Here is a 13560-nt window from a genome sequence, read left to right on the forward strand (position 1 = left end):
GTAATTCCTAATGCCACTAACACATTTGAGAAATGTATTATGAGCTGTGGGTATGCACTGAAAGTTTCTCTAATACACATATGTCAAGAGAACAATGAATTTTCTTAGTTGTAAAGTTGAATGGATGGCACCTTCTCAAAGGATTATGTGAGGAAAAAATAAAATAATGCATGCAGAAGTACAAGCCCACACAAGAGACGTTTTATTGTAGCTCACATTCTGCTTCCTATAATGACTTTTTAATAGGTCATTCCTTCCGGTAACACAGTGAACACTTTTGTAAGAAAATACATCTTATGTGGAAAATAGGTGGTATTTATGGAAGCTTAGCTAGAGAATAGAGAAATTCACAAGCAAGAATAATGAGGATTAATTGTAGAGCTTTATTAATTGGATTTTAAATTTTTTTCTTTAAATTTTCATTCACAGGTTATTACTATGGTTCTCAGGGGATCCAGATATGTAGATCTTTGGTTTCTCTACCTGAAGTACCTTAAGAGTACTTGGATAAGTAGAATAAATATTTATTGGATGAATCAGTTCGTTAATACATCGGTAGTGGTAGGTCTACCTCCTTTTACAGAGGAGGAAAAAGAGATTGAGAGGGGTCAGATAATTTAGTTCTGGACCATGAAAGAGATATAAATGCTTTTGCTTCAATCAGATGGAACAAAAAGAATCAAAACCAGCAAAGTTTTTTGAGTAGCCCCTACCGATTTACAAAGGGTTTCTCCTTTGTCATTCCACATCTTCAGAAGGTGTGACATATTTTCTGTGTGTATCATTACCAGAAATAACAAGTATTGAGAGTTTGTATTTCTCTAAGAAGAAGTAAAAGTAAACTCACAAGGGAGGGGAGGACAGAAGATCTCTAAAAATGATAGAAGGACAAGTTGAGGAGGTCAGTTGTAAAAAGAAAGAGAAAAGCAGTGGTGGAAGAGAAAGAATGGGTCTGCCCCTGAAGACTCTACACCCCCAGGTTGAAAAACACTGACACTTTTCAGGAGACAAAACACTCCGAGATCTTAGCTGAGTTCTAGAATGAACTGTGTGTACTACAGGAGCAAAACCTATGGTTATTAAAACTTGGATCAGGATAGACCTGGGGTGTAAATTCTTAGCCTGTAGAAATGGCACTGCCACCCTGGAGAAGGCCAGCAAGAGGGAGACATTCTGAGCACGAGCCTTACAGAGGGATAAAGTTGGAGAGGCTTTGGGAGGGAGAGTCTGCCCATTTCAGGACCTGATCGTTGAATACAATTCAGTTCAGCTCAAGTCAATGTATTCCTCCTTCCCCAGCACTCACCTAATATATGAAGTAAGTTTGGTTGTCATATTTTTCAAGAAAGTTTTAAAAAGATAATCAGGAAAAAATGTGCAATTAAAAAGAGAATCTTTAATACTAATTTGTGTCTACGCAGCAAATATCTCACCTTCAGAACTCAAATAAGCTTATTGGCCATTTTCTTTTCACTTTTGGAAATCCATCTAATTGCAACTGTTACTTAATTTTTCCTCCTTTCTTTAAAAATTGTATATCTGATTCTTTCCTAAAACACTGATGTACTGGAAATAGAAGTAATAAATGCTGTCTCTCTAGAACTTCCCGTTGCATCTTGTGCTTTTAATACAGTTGCAGCGCGTTATAAGCAGAACAGTTGTAAATGTTGCTCTTGTTGCCCCGTGTCTCGGATGGACTAAGTTGGAGAAGTCTGGGGTGCCGAGCTTCATGGAAGCTGGAAACACTGTTCTCTGTGGCTGGGGGAAAAGGCAAGGGAACTCGGGTGACCGGAACATCCTTGAGTTTTGGTCCCAAACTTTCGTGGGTTTTCCATCCAGGGAACAAGCAGGACCATGTGGGACCTGTGACTGCTTGCCCTGACTAGAGAAAACCTAAACCTTGGCTGCCTTTACCTAGGCCTTTGCTAGTCTGTTTACAAGATGACACAGGATGTAAAAAACTGGGGATCCAAAGAAGAGGCCTTCTTGCTGCGACTTTGAATATAGGTAGTCTCTCTAGGCTACTTCATGCCCCCCATCTGGAACTTACGATGTTCCAGGTGGGTCTTCTGAGAGGGCAGGTCAAAGAGCTCTTCTCCAGCTGGTTGAAAAGACCAGTCCAAAATGTGGGTGATCCAAGTGAGCGGCCCTTGTTTGAGAGGGCCACCTTTCTAACGGATGATGGAGTGTTTACCTATTTCTCATTCCCCATCAAAAATGACATTCCCTGTTCTTGTTAGAGCACAACTTCAATGTGGAGGGTGGAGGGCACATTATGAGGAGGGGATCATTGTTAGATTTTCATTTCCTTTCTAATTTTTAAAAAAAATTTATTTATTTATTTGTCAGAGAGAGAGAGAGTGCACAAGCAGGCAGAGTGGCAAGCAGAGGCAGAGAGAAAAGCAGGTTCCCTGCTAAGCACGGAGCCGGATGCAGGACTCGTTCCCAGGACCCTGGGATCATGACCTGAGCCAAAGGCAGCAGCTTAACTGACTGAGCCACCCAGGCATCCCTCTTTTTAATTTTTTAATTCTTTTAAATTTTTTAAATGATTTATTACAGAGAACAGAAGCTGAGCATGGAGCCTGTCTCTGGGCTGGGTCCCAGGACCCTGTGATCATAGTCTGAGACAAAGGCAGATGCTTAACTGACTGAGCCACCCAGCTGCCCCTTGTTTTCTCTCCTGATGAAATTATTTGGTGTTTTGGTCAGACAATCATGCATCTAACAAGCACGTTTTCCTTTGGGTTCCAGGGCTATGGAAGTGAGTAGGTACGTCTCCTGCCACCGTTCCTTGCTTTGTGGCGCTCCCATCAATATGTCACAGTTTGAAGTCCTTATCCCATAATCACAGCTCCTCACTTTAGCGGGGAGGACTGGGGTGGGAATAGGGATGAATGCTATGCATTTCTGAGGCCAACAGGAGTGAATTTTTAAGGGTTTGTAATGAGGTGTGTGTGGGGGGAGAGTGTGTCTATTATTAGGAAACACTTGTTTTTATTCTTGAAATTTTACTGCTAAAATACTGCTGTCGATGTTGAATATTTTGCTATCTTTTGGTAGCATGAAAATAATCATTTATCATATTTATGGATTATGGATTATGAAAAATCGTTTATCATAATCCATAAAGCAAATCCAGGGAATAGCTAATAAAACACAGATCCATTTTATTATAAATCTATGAATATGGTGCTTATATTTTATTGAAATTAAGGTTTTGCAGCAAATATATTAATAGTGGAATATTTGAAATAGATACAGAGAAATCATTTTTCACTAAGTAGTACATTAAAAACTGGCTAAAATGGATTACCTTGATGCCAATCTATCTGTGCACCCAGGAAAGTTAGAGTCCAGAAGTATTCAATGGAGTTATTAAATTAGAAGACATGGTTCATCTGTGGTGGAAAACAGGCATTGGTTATGTCATAAAGTATAACATTACTTCCCTCCCTCCCTCCCTCCAATATAGAGTCTTCCTTTAAAATAGCTTTATGTGGTCACAAGAAGAGTTAGAGTTCTCATGGTGTGTATATGTGAACCCCAGTTCCTTTTTCTTTTAAAGGAACTAATTCAGAAATTATTGGCAACAAAATGATCTACTGTGTAAGCACTAATTTCTTCTAAAACTAGTGTGCCTAAGACTGAAGAGGGATATGTGTGTGTATATATAACAGACATTGTGTGGAGCAATGATTCAGAGACACCAGCATCTCCATGCATAAGTAGTCCTCTTTTATGAACATTGTAACATGAAGAATTTTGCTTCCTGATACATTGTTCAACCTCCTCCAAATAATAAGTATGTTGCACTTGTATATGATCTGGAAGCAGTATTTTAAGGGCAGCTGGAAGCAAATCTGTCTTGCTATTCTTTGACTATCAGTCTGGAGTGGCTGAAATATGTTTTAATGATTGTGTTTTGGGTTTTGATAATAAGCTTCTTTTTCTGCAGAATGTAGCAGCCATCAAGTACACGATTCTTCTCTATTTGAAACATGGTATGTGTTGGTTCTCAGTGTTGACTCTATGCCTGGATTCTGATGACCAGTGAATATGCCTGCCTGTGTTTTCAGAATTTTAACAGAATGGATACAATTTTCCTTGAGAAAGCAAACCACTTCTCTTGAGACAGATTAAGTTATTTGTATATTTTTAGTTTTTAATTTCCTTCCCAATCTTGAAGGTTAAATTCTTCATATCCTCCAGTCAGTAATTCAGAATCTCTTCTCCTGATTATCTGGAAGAGAAATTGTTTTAAGAGCTTAAGAAATGCCACTTGAGGTCAAATCCGTATCTCATCCCAGTGTCACTTCTACTGGTGTTTGAAAGAACATGCTTGCTCTTTAGGACATCTTTGAAAGGTTTGGAGATGCCCTCCAAAATATTCCTAACTTTATAATGTAGTAGGAATATATTCTCTCTCTTCTTAGACCCATTTAGATTCTCAGGCTGAGCCATCTTTTAAAGCAGAGGGGGCAAACAGACATGATGATTCCATGCTTCTGCTTCATATGAAATGTGACCCTTAATTCTCCCTGGGACTTTAGTATTTACTTGGTGTTTGCTTCAACCCAGACCTTTTATTAATATCAGATCTGGTGTTTCATTGCCATTTTATGGCTCAAGTTTGAGCTTTTTCTGTCTAATTGTCTTTGTTGCAGGAAATCAAAATGGCACACATCCAGTATGCACCTGGATACCTGAAATTATGATTAGCCTTTGGTGTGCTTGTCTCAGGGTCCTTGATGTCTCTTGTAATAACTTGGTTCAAGTACAAGCTTTGAGGTGTTTGTTTCCACCCGACACTACAGGTCTCAGGTACAGCGGGCACTGGCTGATTACCACTCTTACCATCAAAGATGGTCTGATTTTTTTGGAAATTTTTTTATTTTAGACTAAAAGTTGTCCAAGATATTTTCTCAAAAGTTATTTTTAAAAAATCTATATTTAACCTGGTTACAGCTAAGTTATTTCCCTTCATAAGACAATTATTTTAGTAAAATAAGTTGGATGAATAATTTGGAAGGGATACCTAGGACACTGGAGGGTATGTTCATCTGAGGATGAACTTTTAGGAATTTCTGAAGTTACTCCCAGTTCACAAATCACATTTTCTCTATTTCCTTACATATTTTTGCTTTACTTCATTATTTGAAATAAAAAGATATTTTAATAAGAATACATACAAAATTATTCAGTTCCAGGAATACAAATTGTTATGAAAATTGCAACCTGTTGCAATGCATTTGATAAATTGCACGTATATTTTTACAAGAAAAAGTGAATATAAGTACTTGGATCTTTTCTGTTTTTTTATTATTTTGTCTGTACATTTCAGTTAATGCCAGCCTTCCATCTCTGTCTTTCTCACACCAAGGAATGCATTCTCCCTCCCCCTTCCAATACTAAATTAAAAATCTTGGCAAATAAACCCCTACTTATCTCTTATTTATTTCTTATTTCTTGCTCTTACTTATTTCTATTTAAAACAACAGTCAGACCTAGAGATGTTTTAAATTTTCTTTAAAATTTAGTAATCAAAACCAACATATAAAAGTATTATTTTACCTTGTTATCTTGCTGATGTTGGAACTTTTTAACACTAGTTTTGTATGCTTGATTTTTAGAGTGACCTGGTGACCTACAAACGAAAGCAAAAATATGGTATCCTATTTCCTGGACTTAATCACCATTAATAGCAACTACAACTTTCTATTATTTTAGCTTTAAAATTAATATGACAATGAAAACGGATAGCCTCTTTTTGCAAGTGCTTTCCATTAGGGCTGGCAGAACTGAGTTCGGCCTTCCAGCTGGCCTGCTGTTTCTCAGGCAGTGGTGTTGGAAGGATTGAACAAAGCTCATGGGAAAGATGAGTGATAACTTCATCTTGCAAAAAGTGGAGGTTTTTTTTTTTTTTGGCGTTATTTTTAAAGTCGGGTTCTGAAAAACAACTGCAATGACATTTGTTCGTAAAGTTTAAAAATAAAAGTTATTTAAAAATTTGATGTATATAATTCCAGACTTTTTAATACACATATAATTTCTGATGATAGTGTATACACATTTTGCACCTTGCCTTTTCCCTCTTTACATTCTAAGATGGATATAATATTTGGGGAATGCTTTCTGACATATGTTCCCTTATGAGTAAATGGTTTTCTTTCTCCCAATATTCTGTCCCTTGTCATTTCAGGGAAAGGCTGAGAGATGGTATCACGCTAGGAAGAAGGAAGAGCCTATCTGGGAGGTGTAGTTGGAAGACAAGTTCCTTGTTCTTTTTACCATCAGCTAATATAGCATTTCTGGTTCCTACTTAACCCTGCCTGGGTGACTTGGAGGCTCAGAGAACTAAGGGCTCAGTATGTGTCTGGGGTCAGAACGAAGAGATCACAGGTGGGGGAAATAAGAGGATAGAAACTTTCCGAAGGGCCTGGTGAGGCAAGAAGAGGCTGCACCCCCCACTCCCCAAACAGTTAGACACCACCTTGGAGACAGGAAGGGAAGGGAAAGGATTTTTGAGCCTGATTATATACTCCAAGGGAACTGAGTTGCTTAAATTGATTGTTCCAACTCTTAATCAGATGAAGTTTTAAAAATTGGACTATATATATTTTTTTAAGATTTTTTTTAAGATTTTATTTATTTATTTGACACAGAGAGAAACCACAAGTAGGCAGAGAGGCAGGCAGAGAGAGAGGACGAAGCAGACTCCCTGCTGAGCAGAGAGCCCGACATCCCAGGAATCATGACCTGAGCCAAAAGCAGAGGCTTAACTCACTGAGCCGCCCAGGCGCCCTGGATTGGACTGTATTAAACTCTAACCACTCCCTGCCCTGGTTTCCTGCCCGCCAACCCTTCCCCATCCAGTGGAGAGAGTGCTCATAAGGGAGTTAGGAACAGCTACTAGAGATAAAAAAATGGATCCCTCCGCTGTCTGGGGTGTGGCAAATCAGTAAATCTGGGATCTTGCTGTAGTTAAGACAAGTACTTCCTTATTAAAATCTCCTCCTAGGTGTCACTTTGCATCATCATTTCCTTAATCTGGCTCCTATATTTGGAAATAATTTTCGTTATCATAAAAAATATCACAGGGAACACATTAGGCCTATTAAAGGACAAAGTGAAAATTTTTAGATCTGAGGAGGAAAAGTCATAAATAATTTACTCTATTAGATTTGCATTTTCTGCATATGTATAATGATAACTGAAATTAATAAAAGTCAAACTTGTTAAGCTAAATGAATATTTTGTTTATTCTTGGGAGAATTTTTGCCAAGTTCCTACTATAACTGAATATAGGACAATTAAAATTTAAGGAAATGAAAAATGTATGGAGTACATTTGTAAGTATTGAATTGGGGAAAAGAACAGAAGGAAAAACAAAGGTGAAAATAGAATGAATGATGACCCGGCAGTAGAACGACAAAGAAAACACACGGAACGCGTCCGTGGCGCGTCCGTGGACTCTTCTCAGTAAGGCACCAGCCCTCAACACAATTTTCCTATCGCGTTCCTTCAGGTCAACCAGCAAAAATGCAGCGAGCTCGCGGTGCTTGAGCGAGCGCTGCTTTCAGGGTTGACAACACTTTGGTGTCCTTGGCTGGTGCCCTTGGCTGATCTGCTTCTGAGTTGAGGCTTCAGTGCCAGGTGGGGGCGATCAGGTTCTTCCTGCCGCGGCTGCCGCGGTGGGTGATGCATGACCCAGCGGCTCCCACCATGCTCGCAGCCGAGCACCTGATTTATTCCTCCGCTAACCCACCCACGCATGCCTGTTATCCCCACTGTATGGACGGGAAACCAGAGGCTGGGAGTTGCTTCAGGTCACAAGTAGTTGGGCCAGGGCTCGAGTTTTAACTCGGGTCCAACTCCGAAGCTTCAGGTGGGAATCCCCGTCTTCCGCGATGGCTGGTAAGGTCAACTGTCCTGTGGCCCGCACGTCGTCAGCTGTCGGAGTCACATACAAGACGGCGTCCGGGAGGAACAGCAGTGGGTGGCAGGGATGCGGGGGGATCTCAGCACCGCTGTGCTGCGCGTCTGAGGCGGCTCGTGGGGGCTGGTGGGGTTTGTCCTCATGCCGAGGAGATGGGCCGGGGTTTAACATCTGACGCCGAGCAGTTCTACTCTTTCCTCGTGAACCGGGAGAGTAGCTGAGCGCGCCTGTCATTCCACGGATTTACTCTGCTTTTCCTTACATATTTGAGCGAAAACATGGAAACCTGCCCATATTTGATGATTTGTTACTGATAAAATGGTAATGCCATATAGTTGATTTTAGTTTGATTCTAAGTATACATATTAAATCATTACACAAGCAGGATCTATTGTCCTGTAATTTACTCTTCTCATTTAATAAAATGTCTTACTCCTAGAGCAGCTCCAGCAGGCCTGGATCACTGCCTTTAACTGCTGCTCGGTGGCGACGAATACACACGCTGCTCGCGACCGAACCGTCTCTCCATAGACGCTCCCTGCAATTGTTTCAGGATTCCAAGCAATGATGCTGTGGACATTTTTATAAACATATCTTAGTGCACAAATGCCTCTATATTTTTTGTAGGAATGTTGTCTAAAAGTAGAGTAATTGAATCTAATTTAAAATTTTATTGATACTAGCGAATATTTCTTAGAAAAAGGTTTTTCTAATTTACACATTCCGGCAATGCTTGATGGAACTAGTTTTCCCTGATGTTACCTACACTGGAGAGTATTCACATTTTTACCAAACTCATGAGTAACATGAGATCTCTTTATTGTTTTTGGATTTCCCCAACTATAGTGAGACTGAGCACATCTTGTCCTATGTTTTCTTGGTCATCTAGATTTCTTCTATGAATTGCACTTCTGTATTCTTGGCCCATTTTAATATCAGTGTGTTTGTCTTTTATTGATGTGTAGGAGCTCTGATTATTATGGATTTTCAATCTCTATAAGATAGGTTATCAATATTTCCCCCACCTTGTTAATATGTTAACTTTATTTATGGTGACTTTGCCCCTGTGGAAATCCTCTTCTTAATGTCATCTGGGATTGGTGTCTTAATTAGGGAAGGCTTTTTTAGCCCAGGATTATAGATGTGGTTTTAAAAATAGTTTTCCTTGGGTGCCTGGGCGGCTCCGTCATTAAGTGTCTGCCTTTGACTCAGGTCATGATCCCAGGGTCCTGGGATCCAGTCTATATCAGGCTCCCTGCCCAGCGGGAAGCCTGCTTCTCCCTCCCCACTCTCTCTGCTTGTGTTCCCTCTCTCTCTGACTCTCTGCCAAATAAATAAAATCTTTTAAAAAAATAGTTTTCTGGGGCGCCTGGGTGGCTCAGTGGGTTAAAGCCTCTGCCTTACGCTAGGGTCATGATCTCAGGGTCCTGGGATCGAGCCTCGCATTGGGCTCTCTGCTCAGCGGGGAGCCTGCTTCCCTCTCTCTCTCTCTGCCTGCCTCACTGCCTACTTGCGATCTCTGTCTGTCAAATTAATAAATAGAATCTTTTAAAAAAAAGTTTTCCTCATATTTTAAACGTTTTGTTTCAATCTTTGATACAGAATTGATTTGTGTATAGTAAAAAACTAATTTTATTTTATTTTCTAAATGGAAGGCCAATTGTATTCTAACTATTACTGACAGTCCATACTTTCTCTACTGATCTGAAACGCTTGTTAAGTTCTCTAAATATAAGGGTCTACTTGGGGCATGTATATATATGTGTGTGTGTACATGTGTGTGTTTGTATATATATATACAAACACACATACATATTTTTATATATTTATATATATATACACAAACATACATATTTGTTTTGTGTACTTACTGTCTGTCTTAGTGTTCTAAATATTATTTTATTTTTATTTTTTAAAGATTTTATTTATTTATTTGACAGAGATCACAAGTAGGCAGAGAGGCAGGCAGAGAGAGAGAGGAGGAGGAAGCAGGCTCCTTGCTGAGCAGAGAGCCCGATGTGGGGCTCAATCCCAGGACCCTGGGATCATGACCTGAACTGAAGGTAGAGGCTTTAACCCACAGAGCCACCCAGGTGCCCCCTAAATATTATTTTAAATATTACTACCCTACAGAGCAACCTCTCCATCATTCTACTTCAAGATTTTCTGTTCTACATTTTCATTTCCAGAGCAAATTTAGAATCAGAATGTCAAATTCCATCTAGAATCCTTTTGGAATTGTATTTGAGATTAACTTGGAGAAAGTTGACAGCGTTATCATAATCCTCACTCACTTGGGGACTCTGTGCTTTATGTTCTTTGTAAAGATGCTTTATAAACAGAAGTTCATATACCCTTTGCAGTAACCCAATAGATGGGTTTTATTAGTCTCACTATCAAATGAGGGAATTGAGATTTGAGATGTAATTGGTCCAAGGTGACTTGAATAGTAAGTTGCTAAGCCAAAAATTTTTTAAAGATTTATTTGTTTAATTGATAGCACAAGTGGGGGAATAGCAGACAGAGGAAGAAGCAGACTCACCACTGAGCCGGGAGAATGATGTGGGGCTCGATTCCAGAACCTTGAGATCATGACCTGAGCCGAAGGCAGGCACTTAACCAACTGAGCCACCAAGGCGTCCCTAAGCCAAAATTTTAATCATTATTTGTCTGACTCCAGAATATTGCTTCTTAATCATCACTGGGTTAAATCATTGTCTTTTAAAGTGTTAATACTTTGAAAGAACAGGTACTTTTCGTGAAGAGAAAGGCTAAACCTCTCTAGCTTCTTGTTGATGGAGTAAAGCAGATGGCCATGAGCTCCCTGGTAGGAAACTAGAGATGGTGGCCACTAGAATAAATAGGAGGAAGTAAAAACAAACACAGGATTATCTACTCAAGATGTGGGTCTAAGTTGATCACCACTGAGATGTTCCAGAGTGTGTCACTGGAGAGACTTGGCTGGGAAAGGCGAGACAGGCTCAGGAAGAAGCTCTCCAGGGCAGAGTGCACAGTATGGACTTGATCTGGGTGTCACAGGACTTGTAGAAGAGTAAGGAGTCTCTGTGTCTCCAGATCATTCATAACGCCACCTACACCCTAAAGTCTGGTTCATGAATAGAAGGCCAGTAATATCTCGCCTCCTTTTCCTCTTCTTAAGAGCTTCTCTTAACCTTTCTGTTGGAAATAAAGGATGGATTAAACATGTATCTACTGAATAGACTACTATTTAATCATTAAAATGGCACCTGCGTGGCTCAGTTGTTAAGCCTCTGCCTTCGGCTCAGGTCCTGATCCCAGGATCCTGGGATTGAGCCCCGAATCGGGCTCCCTGCTCAGCGGGAAGCCTGCTTCTCTCTCTCCCCCTCCCCCTGCTTGTGTTCCCTTTCTCACTGTGTCTTTCTCTGTCAAATAAATAAATAAAAATCTTTTAAAAAATCATTAAAAATGATGGTACAGAAAATATTTAATGACATGGGGGAATGTTCTATGTGAAAGAGCTGAGTATAAAAGAAGAAGCCAGTCTGATTCCACTTTGCTTTAGGACATTCTATGTAAACGTTCTGTATAAACATGTACATCAAAAGATAAGAAGAATTAATATGAATATCACATTTTTTTCCTCATAATTCTCTGTATTTTCCAAATTTCTCATGACGAAAGTTGTATTTACAAATAGGAAAAAAACAAGTATCACACACACACACACACACACACACACACACACACGCTTCAACACCAATTAAGGAAGCAGACCACAACGGTATTGGGTCTTGAAGCTGACGCAGGCTCTTTTCCCTTCCCTATTGGTCTTAATGCAATACGGCTGCGAGGCTGGAGCTGTGGCTCTGAAGTGTGGTCCCTGGACCGGCAGCAGCAGCCTTACCTGGGCCCTACCCAGACCTACTGCATCAAAAAAGAACTTGGCAGAAGCCGGCCATGTGTTTAAAGAAGTCCTGGACTTCTTTAAAGTCTTTAAATGTTCACTGGAGATCGAGAACCATGGGTTTAGAGGAACGTACACATTCCTTCTAATGACGGGTTTCTCAAAAGCAAGAAGAGCAAATTCCTGGGTCTATAAGTGACTGTGCTCAACCTACCTGCATGGAACTCCCTTTCCCTGCAGGACCTCACACTCCTCGGTGGGGCCACAGAGGCCTGAGTCCCGGTGGTGCTGGTGCCCCGGCCTGCAGCGACACTCGGCTTCCTCCGTCCGCTCGTTTTTTACACACTCGGCAAATTCGCCACAGGCCAGGAATTTGCAGGGATCTGCTTGGTCGGCTGTAAGAGACGGGCCAGATTTTAGCGGATACATGGCTGACCAAGCGGAGGAACTGGTGGAAATCAAAGGCCAGAGACCAGAGATATTGGCCATCACTCCATTTGGGAGTGATTGTCCAGTAGTGATGACAGACCGGAGTGAAAAGTGAAATGCACATTTCTGTATTTTTGAGTTTATGGACACAGGTGATAACATATTTACTCAGAATATAGTTCTGCACAAACTTAGTTGGGCATCCAAATCAGCTAGAGGCCTTGTTAGAACACAGGTTCCTGGCCCCATCCTCAGAGTTTTGGAAGCAGAGGGCACGGGATGGTGACTGAGAATCTGTATTTCTAAGGAGGTCTAAGGGGGTATGACGCATCTGGAGGACACATTAGGGAACCAGTGCATTAGAGAATTAAGACTTTTGTTTGCTAGGTTTTTAGAGTAAGCATTTTCTGCAGAGATGAGTTCTGAAAGTATATATTTAAGACCAGGTCTACCTTACAAAGTAGTCAAGTAGTCATGTATGTGGATAGTTTTGAGAACTCAGGACAATTTCCTCACTATTAGTCCCTTGTTAGAGATCTTTCCTTTGGATTAATAGTTTTTCCCCTATTAAAGTTCAAATAGATGTCTAGTCTCTGTTTTTGCTTTTTGTTCTTTTGTTTTATGTTGATTGTTCTCTGATATTCTAAATTCGGTAGCATTGTCTCAAATTTTTTTGTAAACTGGATTATAAGTCAAGGGAATCTCAGACTATTTAGATCCAGAAGGCTTGTGGCCCCCTGCCAGCTTTTCCTTGGTTTTTTTTTTTTTGTTTGTTTGTTTTTTTGTTTGTGTGTGTTTAAGATTTTATTAATTTGGGAGAAAGAGAGAGAGAGCATGTGCCAGCAGGAGATGGAGTGAAGGGCAGACAGGGAGGGAGAAGTAGGCTAAGCAAGGAGCCTGAAGCAGGGCTCAGTCAGGACCCCGGGATCATGACCTGAGCCCCAGGCAGATGCTTAATGGACTGAGCCACCCAGGCGCCCCTTTCCCCTGTTTTGTTGTTGTTGTTGTTGTTTTTAAATAGTTTATTTATTTATTTGACAGAGATCACAAGTAGGCAGAGAGAGAGTGAGAAGCAGGCTCCCCACTGAGCAGAGAGCCCGATGTGGGGCTCGATCCCAGGATCCTGAGATCATGACCTGAACTAAAGGCAGAGGCTTAACGCACTGAGCCACCCAGGTGCCCTCCTTTCCCCTGTTTTTACACAGGTGAGCACACTAAGCTGTCAGGCAGAGAAGTGAAGGGTCCGAGTCCCCACATGCTGATGGCAGAACCAGAACAGGCCTCTGGTCTTCAGACCATTGCTCTA

The 13560-nt window shown here is 40.7% G+C and overlaps 1 protein-coding gene across 2 annotated transcripts in view; it reads right to left on the reverse strand.

The window, feature by feature from the left end:
• Positions 1–4074: 4074 nt before the first annotated feature.
• The window catches only part of IMPG1 (interphotoreceptor matrix proteoglycan 1), a 126283-nt gene continuing 116797 nt past the window's right edge, over positions 4075–13560 (reverse strand). For both annotated transcript variants that reach the window (XM_032873192.1, XM_032873191.1), the window contains 3 exons: positions 12040–12220; positions 5575–5647; positions 4075–4243 (listed from right to left, as the gene is read on the reverse strand). In XM_032873192.1, coding sequence (XP_032729083.1) covers positions 4166–4243; positions 5575–5647; positions 12040–12220 — 332 coding nt within the window. In that variant the 3' untranslated portion in view covers positions 4075–4165. The remainder of the gene's footprint in view (positions 4244–5574; positions 5648–12039; positions 12221–13560) is intronic.

Source organism: Lontra canadensis, unplaced genomic scaffold (genome assembly GCF_010015895.1).
Source record: "Lontra canadensis isolate GAN:19392208 unplaced genomic scaffold, GSC_riverotter_1.0 scaffold47, whole genome shotgun sequence".
NCBI lineage: Eukaryota > Metazoa > Chordata > Mammalia > Carnivora > Mustelidae > Lontra > Lontra canadensis.